Source organism: Mytilus trossulus, unplaced genomic scaffold (assembly GCF_036588685.1).
Source record: "Mytilus trossulus isolate FHL-02 unplaced genomic scaffold, PNRI_Mtr1.1.1.hap1 h1tg000138l__unscaffolded, whole genome shotgun sequence".
In the NCBI taxonomy this organism is placed as follows: domain Eukaryota; kingdom Metazoa; phylum Mollusca; class Bivalvia; order Mytilida; family Mytilidae; genus Mytilus; species Mytilus trossulus.
In genome coordinates, this window is record NW_026963302.1 from 1,906,282 (window position 1) to 1,932,025 (window position 25,744).

General features: G+C 31.2%; 1 protein-coding gene across 1 annotated transcript in view; it reads left to right on the forward strand.

Annotated features, from left to right (window-relative positions):
- The first annotated feature begins 1,124 nt into the window (after positions 1 to 1,124).
- The window catches only part of LOC134700321 (adhesion G protein-coupled receptor L3-like), a 30,192-nt gene continuing 5,572 nt past the window's right edge, over positions 1,125 to 25,744 (forward strand). The window contains exons 1-19 of the mRNA XM_063561672.1: positions 1,125 to 1,376; positions 2,231 to 2,428; positions 3,762 to 3,902; positions 5,166 to 5,282; positions 6,365 to 6,468; positions 7,342 to 7,536; positions 11,755 to 11,817; positions 12,231 to 12,345; positions 12,783 to 12,887; positions 14,412 to 14,484; positions 15,243 to 15,354; positions 15,701 to 15,747; positions 16,685 to 16,802; positions 19,184 to 19,287; positions 20,134 to 20,236; positions 20,536 to 20,689; positions 21,874 to 21,943; positions 23,829 to 23,895; positions 24,607 to 24,692. Coding sequence (XP_063417742.1) covers positions 3,815 to 3,902; positions 5,166 to 5,282; positions 6,365 to 6,468; positions 7,342 to 7,536; positions 11,755 to 11,817; positions 12,231 to 12,345; positions 12,783 to 12,887; positions 14,412 to 14,484; positions 15,243 to 15,354; positions 15,701 to 15,747; positions 16,685 to 16,802; positions 19,184 to 19,287; positions 20,134 to 20,236; positions 20,536 to 20,689; positions 21,874 to 21,943; positions 23,829 to 23,895; positions 24,607 to 24,692 — 1,721 coding nt within the window. The 5' untranslated portion in view covers positions 1,125 to 1,376; positions 2,231 to 2,428; positions 3,762 to 3,814. The remainder of the gene's footprint in view (positions 1,377 to 2,230; positions 2,429 to 3,761; positions 3,903 to 5,165; positions 5,283 to 6,364; positions 6,469 to 7,341; positions 7,537 to 11,754; positions 11,818 to 12,230; positions 12,346 to 12,782; positions 12,888 to 14,411; positions 14,485 to 15,242; positions 15,355 to 15,700; positions 15,748 to 16,684; positions 16,803 to 19,183; positions 19,288 to 20,133; positions 20,237 to 20,535; positions 20,690 to 21,873; positions 21,944 to 23,828; positions 23,896 to 24,606; positions 24,693 to 25,744) is intronic.

Here is a 25,744-nt window from a genome sequence, read left to right on the forward strand (position 1 = left end):
TTAGCATGGATACTGTTAATTCTAAGAAAAAAAACAGTTTTAGACATAGCAATGTAAATTATAGAAACTTAGCATATGTATATCAAGATAACAATGTACGTGCGGCAATTGACTTACTTATAGTTATGCAAGGGTAAATGTGTGTTGCTTATCTTTAAAAACAGAAAAAAAACTATGCTATTATGGAGGCAAGTTGCCAACAGTAGTAAACCGATGTTCAAATTTCATACATCCATTAAAATGATACAAATTAAAGAGAAAACAAACAACCGAGGACGTTGCATGAACTCCAAAAGTAGCGAAACCGGAATCATCAACATACAGCCAAAATATTACAACAAAGAATCGTAATTTTACATATCGGACGCAAACACTGGTATCTGAAGATCTAAGACCACGTAAATTTCGTCGTAAGTTGTACAGCCAAAATCGTATCGATCATCCAATTAAGATTATGATGCTAAAATTGTTTTAGTGGAAAGCGTGGTGTTATGTGAAATTTTCTTCCGAAGATCTATCATGATATGTATATATATAAGAGGATTTGATATGATTGCCAATGATACAACTCTCCTTAAGAGACCAAATGACACAGAAATTAACAACTATAGGTCACCTTACAATGTAAACCGTATGATGTTAACTGTGGATAAAACAGAAACTTTGTATTAGTTAACATTTGAATTTTACATTAAATAACAACTTGTTTAACTTTAACAGCTGTTTATTCCAGTACATATAACAATACAATACAGGAACCAAAGAAAATTCCAGAAATGGATTGGAGTCGTCTTCTGTCCTGCCATGATTTTTTGGATTGCAATGACCGGGTGATCAATTAACAGGAGTACGAAATGAATGAACAGACCAAATACAATGCTCTTTATTACTGTGAAACAGCATGGGAAATTCAGCAAGTCCAAAATTAACTGATAGTTACTGCTAATTGCTGATCTTGCTTATGACTAACTATTCTGATGCTTAGCAAAACCATTTTATTTAGACACTCTTATTGTTTTCTGGCTTTGTTTGTTTGTTCGTATAGATATATGTTTATTTGGTTTACTTATGGAGTTAGAATGTTAAGATGTTGGTTTATTTATTTCATTTCGTTTTATAAATAACATCCTTTATAACATTTCGTAAATTTGCAGTTCAACTGATAAGCAACATTAGTCTTGATGTCGACGGACAGCTATCCGCCGTGGAAGGGGGAACATTTCGTGTTCGGTGTGAGGCCACTACAGAGTCAGATTATAATGCGACATATATATGGACATTGAACGGCACAGAGATAACATCTTCCAGATTTCGAATTGAATCAACAGGAAATTATTCAGAACTCTCAGTTATAAATGCGAATCGGAGAGACAGAGGTAAGCGAAAGTGTTTAGTGCATAATACTGTTCTCAAAATTCTTTCTTTTGATTACATTTTATATGTTTTGTGAAAAAAAGAAGATGATGAGAATTAGACAATATACGTATAGTGTCATGAAATATGTCATGACATTGAACGATATCGAGATACCACCATCGTTATCGTCGTCCAGATTTCAAATAGATACAACAGGAAATTATTCAGAACTCTTCAGTTATAAATGCGAATCGGAGAGACAGAGGTAAGAGAAAGTGTTATGTGCATAATACTGTTCTCAAAATTCATTCTTTTGAATACATTTTATATGTTTTGTGAAAAAAAGAAGATGATGAGAAAAACTCATATACTTCAAATGTTATAAATACAAAATCTAGAAAAGATCAAATGACGAAGAGATTCGTGATCTACGAAAACATATTTGATTTGGAATTTATCAATGCTTTACATTTAATCTTACAACTCAATTGTAAATAAGAAAATGTGGTATTGATGAAATAGTTGCCGTCATAAAATTGGAAACAAAACAGTTACTAGATTTGTTTTGAAATTCTATTTAATTCAAAGTGGATTTTATACAATGTTCATGATGAAACAAAAGCGATTGATGATCTATTAAAAAAAAAAATTATTCAAAAGACAATGCTTCAAAATTTTTTTTTTGAGAGAGTGAGAGGTTTAGCTATCGAAAAAAACCAAGGTCTTTTGATTTTGCCTTTTGATAAGGGACATTTTTGTTTGTTTGTTCTATTATTTTACTTTTTTACTCAACTGTTATTGTATCTGAATTATGTTAAGGTCGTATATACAATCAATAAGAAAGGTTTAATGTATATAATTGTTTAAATTGCAGGCAATTTAACGTGCAATGCAACTGTTGAAGATGAATCTGCATTGAGAAGTGTTGATATTGTAGTTTTCACTCTAAGACTTATAGCAAATCCTGAAACAGTTGATAAAGGATCTGGGACTGAAGTTGTATGTGATCTCATTCCCAATACCCTCCATCAGTTAGATACTTTCTTCACACTTTTCGACAATGACATCAATGGTAAGTTCTACAACTGCTAAAAATGTATTGCGTATTCATTGATATCTTTATAGAACAGTAGGGTGGAAATGGCAACACATTAACCACAACTTTTTGGAGTTTTGTTATTCAATTCATCCAACATGTAATGTGTAGTTATTGGAATTATGCAAGCCCATTACATAATGACCGTTATACATCGCATGGAAGCAATTTAAATAGATGCCATAACAAAACACTTCAGTTTGAACTAAATAAGTCATCATGATGAAATGGCATGTTATTATATTATCAATCAGCAGATATAAATTATATAACCTGTCAATTAAAATCTAACTCATTGAATATAGCGAAACAACAAAGAGTACCTTTGCTCCACAAGGACACATAATTTGAACAGAATACCTGTTTAAATAGTATGCCGATATTTACATATCTAACTGTCGTAGACAATGAAGTTGGTATACCAATGTTTATAGCCATTAAATTCACATTTTCTTTTTGTTTCGCTTAACTGAGTCAAAAAGCGCGACATAGGTAAGCTGTTTCCGGTGTCGTCGTCGTCAACAATGTATTATTTTGTAAATAGGTATACTTTATGGCGAACCACTAGTGGTTAGTCAAAGATATTTGGTATGCAGTTGTATAACCATTGGCATATCTCATTGCCATGGGGACTATTTGGCTCCGTTCCCTCAGTCATGGTCAAGTGACTTTGAAATGTTTGCTTTGTTTTCATGTTTTAGTTTGTGATTAGGTCAGTTTATTGGGAACCACTAGTGGTAAGTTAACGATAATTGATATGCAGTTGTACATGGTTGGCATATCTCATTTTCATGGTATTATTTGGCCCCGCACCCTCGGTTATGGTCTATTGATTTTGAAACTTTTGCTTACTTTTTATGTATTGTTTTAGATTTGTCTGGTTTATGGGGAACCACTAGTGGTAGGTCAATAATATTTGGTATGCAATTGTATAAGCATTGGCAAGTCTCATTACCATGGAGATTATTTGACCCCGTTCCCTCAGTTTATTTTTATCGGCCATATACCTTCAGTCATGGTTATTGACCTTGAATATTTGCAAAACTTACATGTTAAGGTATAATGTTATTTTAATTTCAACATTTGCATTATCAAAATTACAAAAAAGCCAGACATATCTCTGTGATAACAGTTTATTGTGTATAATTATCAATCACAAATATACAATCGCTATTGCAAAAACCTAAGATAATAAGGTTTGGAAAAAAACAATGGATAAGAGATTAAAGGGAAAATGCGGACGTCTCAACCAGCCACTTGCATAACTCTGTTATCATGCCATCAACATTTTGGTTATTATTATTCCTAGCTGAAAGTCAAGAAAAATACCAACACGGAGTAAAACTGAATATCACTGAGCTAATGGTCAGTACTACAATTAGATGTGAAATGCAGCTTCAGAACCAGTCAACATTTACAAAAAACATCCTTATTACAGTTTTTGATGAAGGTAGGACATTCACGTATAGTTTTAACACCGCTGGTCCTTTTCGTCATCAGGTTGGCAAAGATACCCAATATTTGTGTTAATACAAATAACACCCTATATATTTTGTTCCTCCGAATTACTTCTCTGGATGTTAAACCTGTTACAGAAACATTTAAATCAAATAATAAAAAAGAATAAAGACGAACGTGTTTAATTACCTGAAAATGTTGGTAACTACCTGACCAGTATAAACATAAAACTACTTTAGTTTGCACTTTTTCATGACAACTGTTTCTCAAACCACGCATCTTTTGGGGAGAGATATATAATATTCATAGATAATTTAATTTGTTGACATTCAAGATCTCTATATATGTTTCATTGAGACATAACGTGGTACTGTTACCAGTATAAAAACATACTAAATTGCGGTGAACAAATAATATTAAAGTAGGCCTAAAGAAAATGTTAGGGTAATACATAATTTTTGTTGAGTATATGCCGCACAACCATATGTTTTGGCCTTTGAATAAAAAAGCAGTGCATATCAATTTTCCGTTCTAGGATATGATTTTTTACGAAACTTCATAATAAAAGCGTCACAGTTTTAGCCGCAAAGGGAGTTACTATGGGAAATTGCGTTGTTTATATTTACAGAAATTCAACCTTTAAGATCAGAATGAGAGCGAGGACATTATTTGCCTAACAAGTTTTAATAAAACAACGGAAAAGGAAAAAAAAGTCTATGAGTCATGTCAGTTCCAAAGCCAGTAATGACTACGGAATGGTTACTTATACTCTTAGTACATTTATCATGTTTATCTATTATATAGTCATTTATAAAAAAATACTGTTTGTAAAAGTATGAATTATTCTAAATTATAAGTATGTTCTTATCCCAGGCAGAAAAACCTAGGCGTATTAGGCACAAATTTTTCGAACGTTTGGTCCTCAATGCTCTCCAACTTTGTACTTTTATGGCTTTCGAACTTTTTTTTTATCTGAGCGGCAATATCAAGCCTCATAAGAATGAGTGGGTATGTCTTTGATAGAATGATGGTGCACAATAAATATATGAAAACTTTAACAAAATATGTATTAACCTTCATTTGTTTTATAAACTATAAAATATTCCAAATATTGAAAAACAAAATTGCCCCCAAAAAAACCGTGTTGTAAAGCATTTGAGTCTAAACGAAGTTAAATGACATTTCACATGTGGACATGATTGCAGATTACCAAGTAATGGGAAAGTCCTACCAACATATCATTTGTTTATTACAGCTACCCCATTCTGTGCACCTGAAACAGACACATACACTTTTGGAACACACAATATGACTTGGAACGCGACAAACGTAGGCCTTACAGCATTCTCGTCATGTCCTGAAGGATTTGATGGTAGGATAAACATTACACTTGTATTTAATTTGTATTATCCTATACAAATTAACAGTATCAAATATTCTACATGCCTTTTAATAACAGACAGAACCGTTGTGCAAAATAATAACTACATTTGCAATTGTATTTGTCAAAGCTACATGTAAGCTCAACAAATAAGAAGAATCAAGAAATAAGAAAAATATTTATTTTTATGGATATGCAAACTCTTCTTTCAGTACCTTTGAACCACAATACGATCGATATTTTTTTTTATAAATGAATGATGATATGTAGAACACTTATTTTTGATATTATTTTGTTGAACAAAACAACATATTTCGAAAGTTATCATTGTCTCTTACAAAAAAAAAGAAGTACACATATATACGTTGCTACTCCTGAAATTGCAAAAGTAGTTAAATTATTCAAGACTTTACAATTATATTAATAACGGTATTCATACATGAGGATCGTCACACTTGAGCGAATGATTTCACTATGACAGCATACACGTAATCATTTCTTATGTATGATTTTTAATACTAGTTTCTTGTGCATAATTCAGAGATAGTATGAAGTTCATTATCACAGTACTAGTATGCATATTTTTTTAACGAAGCCAGCTGAAGGACGCGTACGGGTGCGAGAGTGTCTCGCTACATTAAAGACCCATTGGTGGCCTTCGCCTGTTGTCTATGGTCGGGTTGTTGTCGGTTTGACACATTTCCCATATCCTTTCTCAATTTTATTTCTAAAATTGCCTTCTAGTAGTTGACAAATATTTCATTTTAAACAGGTTTAGGAAAATATAGATACAAATTGTACGTCAACGTTTATTTTCCTATTATTATGATCTGAAAACAAGTTTGTGTTTAAAACTTACCTGTAAAATAGCTTATCTTTATGATAGGTGAACGTCTCCTTGACATGAACAACTTTTTTTTCTGAATAAAATGTTCTCATTTTCAATTCACCAAGTTAAAATGAATGTTTTTGTATGACTAGTTGTTCGTTGTTGGTCTGTTTGTTGACACAACACGTCCCCTTTCTTCAACGTTGATGTGTTAAAACTGATTGCGAAGTAAATTTCTTTGTAGGAATGGTTTCACGCAAATGTAACCAAAAAGGCAATTCCGGAGTGTGGGGAACAGCAAATGTCACTAACTGTGAAAGACGAATCTTTAGAAACCTGATAGATCAAGTAAGAAAATATCAAACTGGGATAAAAAAAAAATTGATGAAAGCACTTCCTGCAACTCACAAGCAATTAAATTAAAAAGTCTTTGTCGGATAGTAATCATTCTGACCTTTTTAATTGACCATTTGACGGAATACTTGTAACTTTTCAAAAATTGTTATCTGTAATTATAAAAATTAGATTAACCAAATCAATATATCTAATTCCAATACTTTATATTTACAACCAGTATCAATTTACTCTGAGGGAAGGAGAGTATAATATGCTTTTAGAATTTACTTCATTTGTCTTCTGCCCCTTTTCTTAGTTCCAAAATAAACATGAATCGTAAATTCAGAATGTATTGTTCAGCAACAAATAATATAAAGGACATACGAATGGACAAAACAAAATCCGTTATAGTCAAGCGGAATGTGACTAAATTTACTTTATTGCAAAAGTGTGGCCCTTGGTAGATGGTGCAACGACACCTTTTCAAATCGGACGTGACTGCATAAATATTTACAATAAGTAATAGACCCTCTCACTGTCAGATGCTAGATATCACAGAACACATATTTTCATACTCTATATATCTGTAGCTTATGAATCATTATTCAGAAATTGTCAAACTAAAGCATAAACCCATGAATTCCAGTAAAAAACAGAACTAAAATTATGTCCAATAATAACAAGATTTTTTGTTTCATTGGGTAAATGAATTATGATTTAATACCTTACATCTCAATTTGCTAGTGGATAAGGGATTTCGGATTAATGTAGTACTGTTCTGGTCAATTATATTTATCCTGATGAAGGAAGCAGCAGAACAATCATTCAGACGCATGCAATGTCAAATTTCAGAACTGCCAATTACTTATATTTTTATTCTTTAAGCTAGAAAATGTAAATGATGGATTTCAAAATGTGTCAATCGTAGAGATCCTGAACACATATTCGAATACTACGGATTCCTTAAACAACCAGTCTTCGTTGATCACAGGAGATATCAACAGTGGAGTTATAATTCTGGAGAAAACCACTGATATTTTCTCCTCAAAAAGTAGAAATATATCATTCTCAGAAACAGAGGTAACTATTGTCTTCAAAAGATATACAATGTTATATTTACCATGTGATAAAAGATAGTCATTACACATTAAGACATTACGAAGAGATGAAAAATATTTTTTCATTTGTCTGAACTATATGTATCGACAATTTTTTTTTTTATTTCGTTTTATTTGTTATGTACAAATAAATACATTTGGTGTATTTACTGTCTTCTGATTGGTTAAAATTATTAGTTTTATTTTCAATGTTGTCAATTTTTATGGCGACACGCCCACTCTGACGTTGTGTATTCATACGCCAACATGTGTGTACGTTGTTATTGTTAATATAAATAATATAAAAAGTTCTTTCAGCTTTATTTTTGATAGAAATTTATTTATAATGAATGGCAATAATTTATTTTATGCTTCGCGGATTATTCAATGTGAAGAGTCAAAAATTAATTTTATGGTTCAATAAATTCAAAATAAATAATAGCCATTCATTAAATATAAATTTATCAAAGTTCATAGTAAACTCTTATTAGCAGACTTTCATTTAATTTGTCTCTAACGTCTAACAAGATCTGTTTTAATTTTATGTTTTGTTAAAAAGCTATGTCTATTATACTAAAGGGTTTGATGGAAAATGCCTATATGCCTAAATGCTACACCGTGCTGTGTAATTTTCAAAAGTATAATTTAAATCATACGTACAGAACTATTACCTTATATCATGTGTCAGAAAAAGGAAAATCGCAAAAGATGTGAAAAGACTTCAAAGTTATCCTATGAAAAATATAAATAAGAGATAAATCCGATAACTGGCACAAAAAAGGAAAATATTCAGGTGATTCTAACTTTTTTGATTTAAATTTTATTCCTAAGCTAACTGATCTGGAAAAGGATATATGCGATGCAGATATTTCAGAATCTGAGTGCGTTAAAGTTTTAAAAACATTTAAAAATAATAAAAGCCCTGGTACAGATGGGCTTACCGCTGAGTTTTACAAATTTTTCTGGATTGATGTAAAAAAATATGTTTTGGAAAGCTATGAATATTCCTTCGAGACCGGAACCCTCTCAATAGACCAAAGACGGGGTATTTTGACTCTTATTCCAAAGAAAGATAAAGATAGAACACTCTTGTCGAACTGGCGACCTCTTTCTCTCTTAAATTTTGATTACAAATTATTAGCCAAAGTTATTGCGGAAAGAATGAAATTATTTCTTCCGAAACTTATAGATCCGGATCAGACAGGATATGTGGCTGGTAGATATATTGGTGAAAATCTACGACTAATTGCTGATATTATATTGTTTACTACTTTAAAAAATTATCCAGGGCTTATATTACTAGTCGATTTCGAAAAGGCGTTTGATACGCTAGAATGGAAATTTATTCAAAAAGCATTGGCTTGTTTTAATTTTGGTAGCAAGTTCCGGAAATGGGTCTTAACTTTATACTCAAATATATCTAGTCTTGTCGTTAATAATGGATTTAGTTCTAGTCCGTTCAAAATTGAGAGAGGTGTTCGACAAGGGTGTCCTTTGTCTCCTTTTTTATTTGTTTTGGCCGTTGAACTGCTGGCAATAAATATTCGTAAGAACAACCATATATCAGGTATAAAAATTGGGGATACTGAAATAAAAATTTCACAGTTGGCTGATGATACCACTTGTTTTTTGAAAGATGTATTTTCTGCGCAAATTTTATTAGATTCCTTTAATGATTTTGAGAAGTGTTCAGGGTTAAAAGTCAATTTTTCGAAAACCGAAGCAACATGGATTGGAAGAAATAAATTTAACAAAGAAGGTTCCCTTCCTATTAAATGGACAGATGGTTTTAAAACCTTAGGTTTAAAATTTAACGCTTTTGATGAAATGGTTTGTTCTAACTTAGATACATGCATAGAAAAAATGGAATCAATTATTAAAATGTGGAGGATCAGAAACCTTTCCTTGATCGGTAAAATCGTAATTCTTAAATCACTTGCAATATCGAAGCTTATTTATGTCATTTCATCTACACATGTACCAAGATCTTACGTAATTAAAATACAAAGGGACATTAATAACTTTTTATGGAATGATAGTACTCCGAAAGTTAAATCGGAAGTTATTCAAAAGTCTCCTAGCAAGGGGGGACTGAAAGCACCAAATTTTGAAGTACAGCTGTTATCCTTTCGTATCATGTGGGTTAAACGATTTTTGTCAGAACATGACTCTAAATGGAAACATGTTTCCAAAGCATTCTTCTCCCTTTTTGATTTAGAGGATTTATTTATGAGCAGATGTGAATTTGAGTTTTTAAATTTAAAAGCACCTCTTTTTTATATAGAAGTGCTATCTGCTTGGAAACGTTTCAAGGGTATTTTCATCCCGTTAAATGCATTTCATGTTAGAAAAGAATTTATTTGGTTCAATCCGTTTATCAAGGTTAACAGAACGAGTATTTTTTACAGATCTTGGTACACGAAAGGCATAAGGTTCATTAATGATATTGTAGATGATAAAGGCGAATTTTTGTCTCATGACGCTATTAACAAAAAATATAATTTGAATGTTACTTTTGTAGACATTCTTTCTATTAAACTTGCTATACCACGTGACTGGAAAGATTTGTTATTACAACAACACATGTCACCTAAGAGCAACTCTTTTGGATTCGTTTTTGAGCATGAGAATAAAAAAATGCCTATTAGCAAATTATATACTAAAGATGTATATTCACTTTTTATCGATCGGGTAAGTGTTTCTCCCATTTCACAACAAAGGTGGGAAGAAAGTTTTAATATAGAAATTAGTGACGAAAAGTGGAACAATATTTATTCACTAGCCTTTAAATGTACTATTGAAAGCAAACTACAAGCTTTTCAATATAAAGTGTTACACAGAATAGTCTCACATAATTATCTCCTTGAAAAATATAAACTTTCTTTAACTGATGAGTGTGCCAGTTGTAAAGAAATAGAAACTATAGAGCATAAATTTTTTGAATGTATAGAAATAAAACGATTTTGGAGAGAATTTTCTAATTGGTGGCATTTAGTTTTTGGAGTAAAAATATTTTTAAATAAAGACAGTGTCATTTTTGGTATATTGAATTCTGACAACTTAGTGTTAAACTATTGTATTTTACAGGCAAAATATTACATTCATTATGTAAAGTACACACAATTAGACAGATTGTTTATATCTGTGCAAGCTTTTCTCAAATTTTTGAAAAGACGTCTGGAGATATTAGAATATTTATATCTTTCTAAAGACAAGCACGAGTCATTTGTCGACAGATGGGGGGAATTTATGGAAGTCATTAATTAATTAAATTTTATTCTCGATATGATCATGTATATTTAATGTATTCCAAAGTATCTTTTACTTGTATCATATACCGATTATTCAAATCATTTACTTGTATTTGTTTTTACTATGTCTTATTCGTAAAATATCAATAGTATGACTATGCCATATGTCAATCACTTATATATTGCAAAAATGTATGTATGTATGTATGCACTGTAGCTTGAACACCAAAAAGATCAATAAAAAAAAAAAAAAAAAAAAGAAAATGAAAGAAATAGCAGTTATAGTTTTTATACAAGAATATGTTCTTTGTATCTTACTAAACGATAACTTGGAAATAAATTTCATTAAAATATAAAATTAATTGTATTTTGTTAAATTATGTTTACCGTTTAAATAAGTATATCTTTTGTATATAAAAATTCTGTGAACAAGAAAAATGAGACAATTGTCTCTGTAAATAACTCTTATTAATAAGTAAAATCACAAAAATACTGAACTTAGAGGAAAATCAATTCGGAAAGTCCATAATCACATGGCAAAATCAAATAGCAAAACGAATCAAAAACGAATGGACAAGAACTGTCATGTTCCTGACTTGGTACAGGCATTTTAAAATGTAGAAAATGATGGATTAAACCTGGTTCTATAGCGCTAACCCTCTCACTTTAATGACATCATACACATGTACTATAATTTTGTTTTCACATTTTAAAGCAGATAAGTCGCAATACAAACTTGTGTTTGCAATGTAACATGTAAACGGTTTCTTAATTTCAAGTTCTTTTTTACCAAATGGGAAGGTAGAAACATAGTTTGATCTTAACGATGTACATATATGAAATATAACAGAAACAGTGATCGCATAATAGTACAAGTTCACCATGCTTTTCCCTAACATGATGTATATTATGCATTTAATATAAATACATTGTTTTTTTCTAATTTTCAGGCTTACTTGTCAGCTACAAATACATTATTGTCCAGTGATACGGCAACAGATTTGTGGCAAGAGGTATCTATAAAAAAAATCTCATAAAAGATTCAAAGCTTATAATTATATACGACTGACGTTAATCATTATTTAAATAAGCGATTCTGTAGATACTATTACCAATATAATAAGTATGAAAATTAACCACAGATCATTGGATTTCATAAAGAGTCACATTGAGCCATGCCAATCGTTTTATGTAATTCATAAAATTACTTGGTAGTATTGTTTTAATTACAGAAAGCTTTTATGTTGTAGTTACTTGTAATGTCAAGGTCAACCACGAATCGGAGAAAGTACAAACTGGAAATGTTTTATCAATTTGTTTTACCTTCATTATCGTTGTTTCTTATTCCATTTTTATTCAACACTTGAACACATTGTGCTTCGTATTCTGTTGATAATATATATATATATGAATTCCTCTTTTACAGGTTGGAGATAACAATGCAGCTAAAGTAATGAATATAACATCAACATTTGCTAGTGTTGCATTTAATTCACTTCAAAACAACAATAAAACATTGAAAATTTCAAGACCATCTTTGGGTAATTGAGTTATTTGTACATTATTATTATTAAGGTTAAACCAATTTTAACTTTAAAAATCTGAAAAAAAACCCAATAGACTTAACGCTTCTTTAAGACAAAAACAGATCTATATCATGATATATCGCTGCAAATACTTTATCTAAGATTAATAAGACTTTTGTTTAAAGAAAGGCTTGAAGACATTCATTCAAATGTTGTAATATATTTAGATGTGAATATCATGAATATCGAATGGAATATAACTTTTATCATAGCTGAAAGTTGATAGATTAAATATACATCGAGATCACATACCCTTTCTTCAGATACTTTCTGAATGTGTTAATGTCGTAATCTATATAATGTTTAACATTGCTTAACTTTAATCGTTCAACATTTTCAGTTGGTTGAAACATTATTTATTTGCAACTTTGTAAGTTACGTGGTCTTTTTAGATGTAGAAATAAACCAAAACAACGAAGGAAACATAACTTTCCACGCATTTAATCAACCACTTGGCAAGGACGACCGTCTTTTCCTAGATAAGGAGAGCTTGAGAGGTAATGATTTTTCCTAGATAAGGAGAGCTTGAGAGGTAATGATTTTTCCTAGATAAGGAGAGCTTGAGAGGTAATATTTTTTCCTAGATAAGGAGAGTTTGAGAGGTAATGATTTTTCCTAGATAAGGAGAGCTTGAGAGGTAATGATTTTTCCTAGATAAGGAGAGCTTGAGAGGTAATGATTTTTTACTGTTTTGTGTCGACCGTCTTTTCCTAGATAAGGAGAGCTTGAAAGGTAATGATTTTTTACTGTTTTGTGTCGACCGTCTTTTCCTAGATAAGGAGAGCTTGAGAGGTAATGATTTTTTACTGTTTTGTGTCGACCGTCTTTTCCTAGATAAGGAGAGCTTGAGAGGTAATGATTTTTTACTGTTTTGTGTCGACCGTCTTTTCCTAGATAAGGAGAGCTTGAGAGGTAATGATTTTTTACTGTTTTGTGTCGACCGTCTTTTCCTAGATAAGGAGAGCTTGAGAGGTAATGATTTTTTACTGTTTTGTGTCGACCGTCTTTTCCTAGATAAGGAGAGCTTGAGAGGTAATGATTTTTTACTGTTTTGTGTCGACCGTCTTTTCCTAGATAAGGAGAGCTTGAGAGGTAATGATTTTTTACTGTTTTGTGTCGACCGTCTTTTCCTAGATAAGGAGAGCTTGAGAGGTAATGATTTTTTACTGTTTTGTGTCGACCGTCTTTTCCTAGATAAGGAGAGCTTGAGAGGTAATGATTTTTTACTGTTTTGTGTCGACCGTCTTTTCCTAGATAAGGAGAGCTTGAGAGGTAATGATTTTTTACTGTTTTGTGTCGACCGTCTTTTCCTAGATAAGGAGAGCTTGAGAGGTAATGATTTTGTACTGTTTTGTGCCGTTGGGTTGTATCTCATTGACATATACTAGTAGCTCAACTCTTTATTTCAACAAAATGATTTTTAAATCATGGTGATTTATACCTGATAGTATAATAAATAAACTCATCATAGATACCAGGACTAAATTTAGTATATACGCCAGACGCGTTTCGTCTACAAAAGACTCATCAGTGACGCTCGAATTCAAAAAGGTTAAAAGGCCAAATAAAGTACGAAGTTGAAGAGCATTGAGAACCAAAATTCCTAAAAGTGTTGCCAAATAAAGCTAAGGTAATCTATGCCTGAGGTAGAAAAGCCTTAGTATTTCAAAAAAATCAAAAATTTGTAAACAGTAAATTTATAAATATAACCATATCAATGACAAATAATCTTATTTATCGTTTTATTTAAGATCTTTGAAATTATCAAATCATCATAAATTAGTATTCGAAATTTCAAATGATAGTGTTGCTTTTTCAGGAGAAAAAAAAAGATTTGCATTTATTAATTGAGAAAATTTTTGCAATGAACTATTATGGTATAAAGTTAGAGAATAATTATCTTTCAATAAAGATAAATGAAAAGTTACAAAGACGATTATTTGCTGAATCGCATTCTTAATAATATATTTCAAATTAATGGTGTTCAATTATCAGTTTTAACAGATGTTTTATATTTGTAGAAAGAACAAATACAACAGGATACATTGCAATTCATTATAGTACAATAGCACAGTTATTGCCAAGGAAAACAAGGTGATATTAATTAAAATAATCCTGTAAATAAACGTATAGTCGTTAATATGTATCTTCAAGCATCATTAAAATATTTTTCTGGATGAGATGTTTTGAATTTTTTAAATGCTTATGTTCCTTTACTGTTCATGATATTTCGTCATGACATGTTATATGAAGTACAGCAACGAATGGCAGGTGTTCAGCGACTTTATTTGCTATTAAAATGAGAAATATGCATGATTATGATGTTGTTTATTTTGTTTTATTTGTTTTTTTTGTTATACAGTTATGTTTGATCATGAGCTTTCCTATAACGATTTTTAATGTCTGTTCTGTACTGTCGGAATTGTGATAATAAAAATGAAACCTCACATCATTTCGCGTGCATGTCGAAAATTAGAAGACTAATATCTTCTGTCATGCTGACTTTCCTATTGACAGTTGAGGCAATTTCCAGTTTAAACAAGTGTTATTATTTTTTTCTGCTAGCTTTAAGAAAAGTTAAACGTTTTAAGACTTTACATGAAATACACAAGAAATGCTGATACATATAATCGAGCCAATGCATCGTCAAATGTTTATTTTACCCTTTTAAAATTTGGATATACTTTTCAATATCTTATACATCAAATATGAGAATTTGAGTCTAATCAATGAACATGAATTTGACAGCTTATGTTCCTTTAAAAATAAGAAATTATAATGTTATCAATGTATCAATAGAATGTATATTCTATAGTTTAAATACATTTGTTTTGTCAATTTTTGAATAACAGTGTCGATAATCAGGAAATTACAGTGATAACGTCAGTTCTGTCACTGGCTCTACCAGGAATCGACATGCTTAGTTTGAATCCACCATTATATCTATACTTCAAATATGATCAGGTAATATATATAATAGCATATTTGATAGATACATAATAATAAATGATAGATGTTTTGAAAAAAGTTTTGATTTAAATAACAAAAAAACATAATAAAACAAACTGTTTAAAATTATATGCAGAACGAATATATCAAGGGGTGAAACAGTGGTAGACAAAGAGGCTTCTGAAGTTCTTGAAATACAAAATACCTTACACCTTGACTTCCTCACCTATGTAGCAAGTAGAGTAGAGATTTTTATTTAATGTGTATAATATGCTTTAATTTATTAACATTCATCATTTCGAATTTTTCGAAGATTTCGCAGTTAATAATATTTCATAATCGCCAAATCATTTGTTTGCAGATTCACGACGAAGGAGTTAGATGCTCGTTCTGGAATTACACTTTGGAGTAAGTCTAATTAGTTATCTAAAGGGAACCCCTCGTTTCAAGTAGTCGATCAAGTAAAACAGAGTCATTTTATTTTAATGAATAAAAATAACAAATAAACATACTTTTCAGCACCTAACGACATTCGAAAAAAACCCAACAATCAAAGTGCTATTACATTTAATATTATTGCTGCTGCGTGGAGAAGCGATTATGTGTTTAATAATGTGTAGACTTTTAAAGTCGAAAGGCATAAACAATCTGAATCGTATCAGCTTCAAAAAGAGTTTGAGTATGTGCCACAGTCAAGCATCAATGCAATAATTCGTCATATGAACCTATATATGTTAGTTGAGGCAATGTGTATAACAACAACTGTTCAGCCATACATTAAATAAACAATATTTTCCCAAAGTTTGGATAACGATAACATCTGTTATAATTTTGTTTGAATTCTGTTAAAAAAACTTACTATGTATGAAATAGCAACTAGGAGGTATGATATACAAAGGGTGGAATCTGAAAACCGCAATCTGATTACAACAGACATAGAATGTTATACACATAAAAAATAATATTAAAAACACAATCATTGTTCTGCACAATACCACACCTGAAACTAAAATAATAATAACCGAGAAACCAACCAAAAATGCATGAAATGAAATAAAAAGATTAGAATCTGTAATATGTCAAGGGTTTGGTGTTCAAATAAACCAATTGTTTTTCATACCATTATTGAAGTAGTTTGTGAGTTACAGATATATCTGTTAAAGATATGGCGATACTGATCAGTGTAATGTAATAATTGGAACAATGCAGCACACAAACATAGTTTTATCATTATCAACGTAACTATTAGATTTCCTTTTTTTATACGGGACAATTGATTGCCTGTTGTTGCGAACACAAACTTGTTTGATTAAAATCAATTGAATAAAATTATTTATCATTAAAGGACAAATGGTTTTTGGTCAGCAAACGGATTAAAGACTGTTCATCAGAATAGTACCTATACAGAATGTACAAGTACTCATTTGACAAACTTTGCTGTTTTATTGAGTTTATATGAAATAGTATGTATTCATTCTTTTATTGATAATAACTTTATAAATATCGAATGATCGACAGCTTAATTGCAGGAATATATTCATAACCACATCATGCCTGTTCAAATAATATTTTTTGTATTTGCACAGAATAACGATTTTGAATTCTTTTATCATGTTTAAACATAAGTTTGATAAAACTTTACTCTCGATATTGACACTTTAGTATGTTATGTTTAGAACCTGTTTACCAGTTTTCAACTCACTTTGATGTTGAAAGGTTCAAGAGCTAAAAAGACAAACTCAAACTTTTTATTGCCCACTGTTTTGAAGAACCAGAAATTATTCAACTATATCGATGCTTTAAAGCAGTTTCATTTTCGCAAGATAATCCGTACTAATGGTTAACAGAACGGATTGAGGAGGAAAACTTCAGAACAAACAACAAGGCTGGCTTGAAAAGTTTGAAGTCCATCGATAAATGTATCTATACTGACGATCTAATTCGGTCAGACTCCAATAAAACTGAGTATGCCACACCATATCTAATAAGAAAGATAATTGTCAAACTGTTTGACTTCTTTTCTTATAATTTCAAAAAGCATTAAAAGAACCCTAGATTGTATGCGTACAAAGGATGAATAAGGGGACAGTGAAAATCCGGAATGCATTTGTATTCGGATTGCTATGCGTTTAGAATTATATTTACATATCGATAAATCTGTATGATATTCGTTATTTAGCCAGTTTAACTGAAGAGCATATTGGATTGTTATGGCCACGCAACGAAGTTGTCGGTGCCATTTAGTTTTACCCTTGTCCGAAATTTCAAAATTCCGTAGTTCTGCCATTCCGTCATTCCACAACAAACTATTATACGGAGGTTTTTTTCTAAACACCTTCAGATATTGGGCTGATTTTTGGTATGTGAGTTAACCATGATGAGTTACAGATCAAGTTTTGTTTTGCTCCACTAATTTTTGACGAAACTACTACTAGCTTTGGACTTTGATAAATTGTTGAAAATCACAGTTATACGAAGTTTATTTTCTAAACGACTTCAGATATTGGGCTGATTTTTGGTATGTGAGTTAATCATGATGAGTTACATATCAAGTTTAGGTTTTTTTCCGCTCCACTAATTTTTGACGAAATTACGGGCTTTGGACTTTGATATATTGTTGAAAATCACAGTTATACGGTTTGTTTTCTAAACGATTTCAGATATTGGGCTGATTTTTGGTATGTGAGATACCCATGATGAGTTACAGATCAAGTTTAAGTTTCCTTCCGTTCTGCTAACTTTTGCTGTAATTATGGGCTTTTGTCTATGATACATTTTTGAAAATCACAGTTATACAGACCTTTTTTCTAAATGCTTTCAGATATTGGGCTGATTTTTAGTATGTGAGCAAACCATAATTAGTTACAGATCAAGTTCAAGATCGTTCCGCTCCACTAAATTTGGCCAAAATTATGGGTTAACAACCTTGCACGGATTTTTTTCTATACGCCTCCAGATTTTGAGCTCATTCTTGATATATGAGACTACCATCATGTTTGTGTCCACATGTTTTATTGAAATTGCAGATTTTTCTACTTTTTGAGACGGGGCCATTCGTGTCGCTTTGATACATCTAGTTTTTGGTACATGGCCTGCTCATCTGTTATGTTATATATAATGTTAAAGATTACAAAGTAACGCAGCTTTGAACACACGTATTATTGTTCACCATATTCAGATAAGTACTTTAACGGCAGTGTCCCATTCATACATACTAATATTTTTTTTATCAAAGGCTTATAGCTATCAATAAAATGAAACCCTCGAGATTATTATAAAGTAAAGCCAACTTATCCTGGTTTTCGAAATATCCCCTGCAAATGTATCAATGCAAAGTCTGATAATGTATTCGGTGATCTTTGAAATTATTTTGTATATTCAAACTCATCTTATTCAAAATAGAGTTATAATTTGGATAGTCAAACACGCATTTCTTTTATACAAGATTCATCTATGGCACTCAAGTTAAAACAATTTTAAGGTCAAATCATAATTACAAAAACTCACAAAAAACAATCATTGGTCATATCCCATAAGATATTCATCAATATGCACTTTTTGGATTAAATACAGCCATTTATCATAAAAAATATATGTATATTGAAGGTCAAACTCAACTGGAAATCAGAGAAACTGGATAACAACAACTGTATCCCAGAAAATGTATTATCTTCGAACATTAGTAAACATTATTATTGACCCTAAGTCTATGAGATATCATATATAAAGTACCAAGTTCAAACAATAAAAACCAGGCTCTGTTGAATAGTTGTTCCGTTGACAATACCATTTTATCTAGAAAGTCTTTATTTACATTAATTATTGCATATGATTTTGTTTGCAGCCAGAGAAACACGACGAGGTACTTGCGATTATTACCCAAATTGGTTGTTCAGTATCCATTGCTGCTCTTGTCGTATTGTTAATAATATACTTTATGGAATGGAGGTAAGGTTATATTTTGAATGTATCATTTTCTTGTTTACAAACATACTTATATTGCGCAAGGAAAATCTGTATTGAACTACTGTTGCAACTCTCAAGAAACAATTGTAGAATACACGGAAAACAGTTCGGACATTTATGAAATTTTATATTGTGTTGCATTCATAGAATCAACGTTTCAAGTTTATCCAAGCAAACCAATTCAATTGTCATTCAACATAAATGCAAATAAATTTTATTTACAAAACTCTCCCGATACCAATTATTTATCATTCAAAATAATTTAATTAATTCATCAGCTTCATTTGTTTGGTTCAGATTTTTAAGGATCCTGGTATCGAATACATATTTTTATGATAAGATACTCTAAGTAGTGTTTTTTTTTATGTCTTTAGAAATTAGTTGGACTTCTAGACTATCAAAGAATGAAGATTTGAACCGGTCTTAACACCCAATTTGACAATTAGAACCTATCAAATTCTCTCCTGTTTCGCCGATACAAGAATGTCAACTGGTATTCAAATGACGATTAACACACAAATACACAATTAGATCAATTATTATATATCATATGTCATCGTAATTTTTAGATATCCGCTGTTTGACACAATACGAAGCCTTTATGAGTTCGTTTAATGCGTTCAATTGACAAAAAACGTAATATTGTGAATCAAAGATGGTATTTGCATTTTCAATGTGAATTAAAATAAAATAAAAAAATAAAACAATTATTTCTCGAAACAGAAGGATACCGAGTGTTTAGACTTATTAGAACCCTTTTATATTTGATAGAATCCAGTTGAATGGCTTTCATCGTTATATATAACTGTTGTTGTTATCATTTTTCAGACATGTTCCAACTGATAAGTCAAAAATTCTCGTCACTATGGCCGTAGTGTTCCTCCTAGCGTATGTGGTATTCTTAGCTGGAATAGAAGGAACGGAGAATAAGGTGATTTGTATCCTTATACGTGTTTATCGCTTACTTTCTTACATTCTCTAGAAAAAAATGCACTTTTATTAAGTTTTGATAATTATTAATTTGATATTTTTTAGCTTTTGATTTTGCAATTTTTAAATAAGGGAATTTTTGTTTTAAATTTCCCTTGGAGTTCCAGTTTTTTTGTGATTTTACTTTTTGATACCTGTTATATAAAAAAGAGGGTATTTCAAATTCAAAACAATTTTGCCATTGTATGTTCTTAATTATTTTAAATTAAAATCTCACGGACTTCTGCTCAATGCTTACAGATCGCTTGCAAGGTAGTAGCTGTTGTACTTCATTTCCTATTCTTGGTTGGTATACATATGATGGTTGCAGAAGGTATTGTGCATGGTAAAATGCTGGCCACCGTATCCAAAGAACCACGTTCAATATCACCTATTTTGCTTCCAATAGCGTGGGGTGAGTATCTGTATGATTCTTATGCTATGATATTCACCCAAACATCATGATATGATGTTGCATTCGATTATTACTTAAGTAAATCAAATTTCATGAACTGTCTTCAAACCTTAACATTCAAAATGATAATAAATGATATAATTAAAACCAATCAGAAGTCAGTTGAAATATCACAAATCGAAGTACATAGATTGCAACAAAACCATGGCCTATCAAAAAAATGATGTAGGTAGCAAAATGATAACCAGGTTAGAGAAAATATCAATTTTTGGATAATGCAAATGGTTAGAGAGCTATTGATTATAAAAAGAGCACACCAACATTTTTATAATACACCAGAAAAACAATTTGGTACGTTTTAAGACTGATAAACCCAAAATATCTGTGTCGACTCGTAAATAGGATGGAGAGTTGTCGCATTGGCACTCACACCACATCTTCCTATATCTATCTATTAGATATGCTATTGTTTTCATAGAGTATTATGAAAGCATATGCTCTTCTTTATTTTTGCATGATTTGAATGGGCTAGTTTACTATTACCAAAAATAGATTTCTTATCCTCGAGCGAAACAATAAAAACCACAACCAACGAACAAAACAAAACAAACAATTTTTCCTCTTATCCGTTATTGTTATATTATAAGAACTAGACATAAGTAACACGATGTATGCTAATAATTAATTAGGACATGCTTACACTTTCCATGTGAATTAAATCCTGTTTATTGGAAGCGTCTGCATTGCTTAGTATTTAGTTTTCTATGTAGTACTTGGTAGACTGTTGTTTCGTCGTTTTTGACATGCTGTACAAGTTATGGTTTCGATAGTGCTTTTGGTGTCTTTTGCTTCATTAGGTTTTTTTTTACTTCTGATTATTTCATACTTGTAATGTCATATGTAATAGTTCAACAAAAACGAAAATGTGTGTATGAATTGAGGCAACACTGAAACTTGGAAAAAGTCCGAAGTTCCAAATAAAATCCTTCTTATAAGATAATTTGACAGTCTAATGCGAAGTATTGTTATTTTGATAACCAACTTTTAGAAATTTTTAAAAGTCGCATGGGGAAGGTAGTATGGAAACCTCTACTTGATCTATTCGATGCTTTTGTTTTTCAAGTCACAAGTCTATGTTCATGTTTATAATTTTAAGATATTTAATGCAGTTTCTTTATTTATAGGAATACCTGTTCTTATTGTTGCGATATCGATGGGAGTAACTAAACTAGAGGGATACGGCGATGGAAAGTAGTAAGTATAAAACATAAGTCATGAAATTTATATAAATACAAATATGTAAGAACAAATATGTTGTGGAAAAAAACCCTCTGCAGTTGATTCTTCCAAAGGGTCTTATATCATAACTTTATATTTGACAAATTAAGGAATCATGAAAAGTATTACCCTAAAGTTTTTGTATATTATATTGTAGCACCACGATCCGTTCGGTTTACTAGGATGAGGATCTAAAAGTACAGTCGCAACAGTTAGACATGATTGTATAAAAATAAGTTATGGTGTTCAGTTTGAAGGCGACACGATAAATAAGAACTACATTAAGTAAAGCGGTACGCAAAAACGTTTAATAATACAAGCAGACAATTAATAGAAAGAAGTCAGCAAGATCGTATGCCTCAGTTTTCACAATTAAGTGCATTTTCCAGCAGCACATGCATACAGGGTATAAAACTCCCAATTGATACGATATTCCCGTGCTTGCATTTCCTATCATGATTTTCTTGATAGAGGGTTGCTGCTCACAAGGAAGCTATTAAACCAAGAGTTTCAAATGGTGAAGTCGAAATCATCCCTTCGTAAATTTTACGGACGCCATCACGAGTTGGTTGGCCGTTATGGAATGACCGTTTCATAATTGATATCGGAAATATTCCTTACGTCGTAACAACAATCCCTTTCCCTTTCATGAAATTGACCTACCGAATTAGACTATTTACCGGATTTGTTATCACGTAAGCAACACGACGGGTGCCACATGTGGAGCAGGATCTGCTTACACTTATGGAGCACCTGAGATCACACCTAATTTTTGGTTGGGTTCGTGTAGTTTATTCTTTAGTTTTCTATGTTGTGTCATGTGTACTATTGTTTGTCTGTTTGTTTTTTTCATTCTTAGCCATGGCGTTATCAGTTTGTTTTAGATTTATGAGTTTGACTGTCCCTTTGGTATCTTTCGTCCGTCTTTGTTATTACGAACAGTATAACAGCGAGATTAGTTCTGTTGACTCTTCACACCTTTACATATTGAAAAAGAGGGTCGAAAGATAACAGAGGGACAATCAAACTCAACGATCCAAAATATACTGACAACATCATGGCTGACAAAGAAAAAGACAAACAGACAAATAATAGTAAACAAGACACGACACAGAAAACTAAAGATATGGCACCTGTCGTATTGATTTATGTCATGAATTATAAACATCTTTCCGGAGTGCTAGTTGTCTTGTTATATAGATGTTGTTAAAAATTTATGTTGTCTTGTTTCCATAAAACCAAACAAGATCAATAACAATTCCTTCCCTTTTAACCAAACAAGATAAAATCAAACCAATTTCTTTATTTCAATTAGTGATGCAAAAATTTTCGTTCGACAACAGTGGGCTTATTCATAATGTGATTTTACAACCGAATTGCCGATATCAAATACCACAATGAAGACTTCAAAAGTCTAAATAATTAAATAGAAGGTGCTGTTTGATTAAATCTAAAGCTATTCAAGATGTGAACGATTGCACTGTTGAATGTCACAAGCCTTGCAATTTCATCATGTAATGTCAATTTTGCGAGATATTCAATACAAGACCTGTTGGTGACCTTCCGCTGTTGTTTTTTCTATGGTCGGGTTGTTGTCTCTTTGATACATTCCCCATTTCCATTCTCAATTTTATGAATGTCTGTACTCATTTCTTCTTACAGTATTTGGGTTGCACTTATCACTGACAATGGAGATTTCAATACATTTCAAACATTACCTTTCAAACATTTAGCTTGTATATAACATAAATCTAATGTTGAGGGTTTTTTTTAAAACCCTTATACTTTTCGAGTATTGTACTTTAAATTTGTGATTTTGTTTATTAGAAATAAATTTTGAAAAACTTTTTGCTTTTTTCAGTTGTTGGTTATCAACAAGCAATGGACTAATTTGGGCGTTTTTCGCTCCTTGTGCAGTAATAGTTGTTGTAAGTAGCCTTATTATTTCATTTTTTTTAATACCGTATAGCGGGTTATTTTCGCGGATAGAAGAAAATCGCCAAAATAAATTCCGCCAAATTAAAGGTGTACATGCAAAGGTATTGATAAAAGTTTTCATCCGCCAAAATAATAACCGCTAAAATATTTCGTATACCTTGTTCAATGAAAATCGCGAAATTTTACATCCGCGAAAATAACCCGCTATACGGTATACTAGTTATACCAAAAAATCATTATATATCAACGACAAATTGTATACTTTTGTTGCATTTCTTTTTAATTATAAAAAGAAAATACTTCATTAAGATTTATCGTTTAAATACTTATTTACCAGAGATAATTTTTTTTCATCAAAAATATATAAAAATAAATAAAAAAATAAATAAATACAAAATTTTATTGTTTCTCGAATTCTGAAATTAAATAATTGATAAATATATTATAGTACATCATTTCATTGTGAAGAGGACTTTAAGATGTCTTATATATGGCAATTAATATCTATATTTTAGTTACACTTGGTGATGCTCTTTTACAGTGCATGCATTTAATACCTTTCTTAGTTTAAAGAAAACGTTTCTTGTAAGTAAGCCCAAAGTCTTATCAGTTTACTTTAAATTTCAACCCACATGCAATCTGTCTAGTAATTTTTTTTTAGATCATATAATAACATATTCAAATTATATGTTTTCTTCCAGATCAACTTTGTGATTTTTGTATTTGTTGTGAGGAAGCTGTTCTCTATACAAGCTGTAAAAAAACAAACAAAACTACAGAAATTTATGTGAGTAATCCCATATAAATGCATATTGTGTAGTCTTAACAGAATTTCCGGCAGAATTCCGATTATTTTTATATATTGGACTACTAGTGGGTGGACCGTTTGGTGTTGTTGTCTAAAATAACGTTTGAACCGTTTAACTATGATTTTGAAGTGTTAATTTGTTGTTACTGATTACAGAATTGGGGTGGGGGGGGGGGGGGGCGGTGGTAATTTCGTTTATTATAATTACGATTTTCATTTGTTATCAAGATTGATTGCACTAAAATCATTGGTACCAATTTTAATGCTCCAATTGTGCATTTCAACAATTACTATCTCTTTAGTGATGCTTATTTAGATCTTTAAGCTTTTCTACCTCAAGAATAGATTATCTTAGCTGTATTTGGCAAAACTTCTAGGTATTTTTGGTCTTCAATGCTTTTCAACTTCGTACATTATTTAGCCTTTTTATCATTTCTTGATTCACGGATGAGCGTCACTGACGAGTCTTTTGTAGGCGAAACTTGCGTCTGGCGTAAATATAAAATTTCAATCCTGGTATCTATGATGAGTTTATTTATCTTACACAATCATTCTGTGGTTGCTATCATGTTCTGACAATTTCTATAATCGCAACATTTGTTTAAAGTTTCGGCTTGATCAGCTGACCTATTTGTAAGATACTAAGATATGACTCGGACGCCTTTTCTTACTCCGCTTCATGATTTGGTTCGAATTCTGTCTCTCGACCACGAAGGTTCTTTTGTTTGAATTGTTGAACATGTGAGTTTTGTTTATACAGAAATTGGGAACTGTATGGGAGACGAGGTGTCACAAATTTTAGAAATACTTGAGGTGTCAGACCACCAATTACTCCCTCCAATTTAGAAAGGTAGCCCTACTCTGATACAAAATAGTGCTTTTGTTGCCCTTGTTTACTTAAACTAACCAACACATTTGCAGAAATGAAACTTTTGGTGAAAAAGAAATATATCTAGATAATTTTGAGCCAAAATAAACTTGTCTATGAGTTTGCATAAACAATTGATGATTAGTGAGCTCCATAGTATACT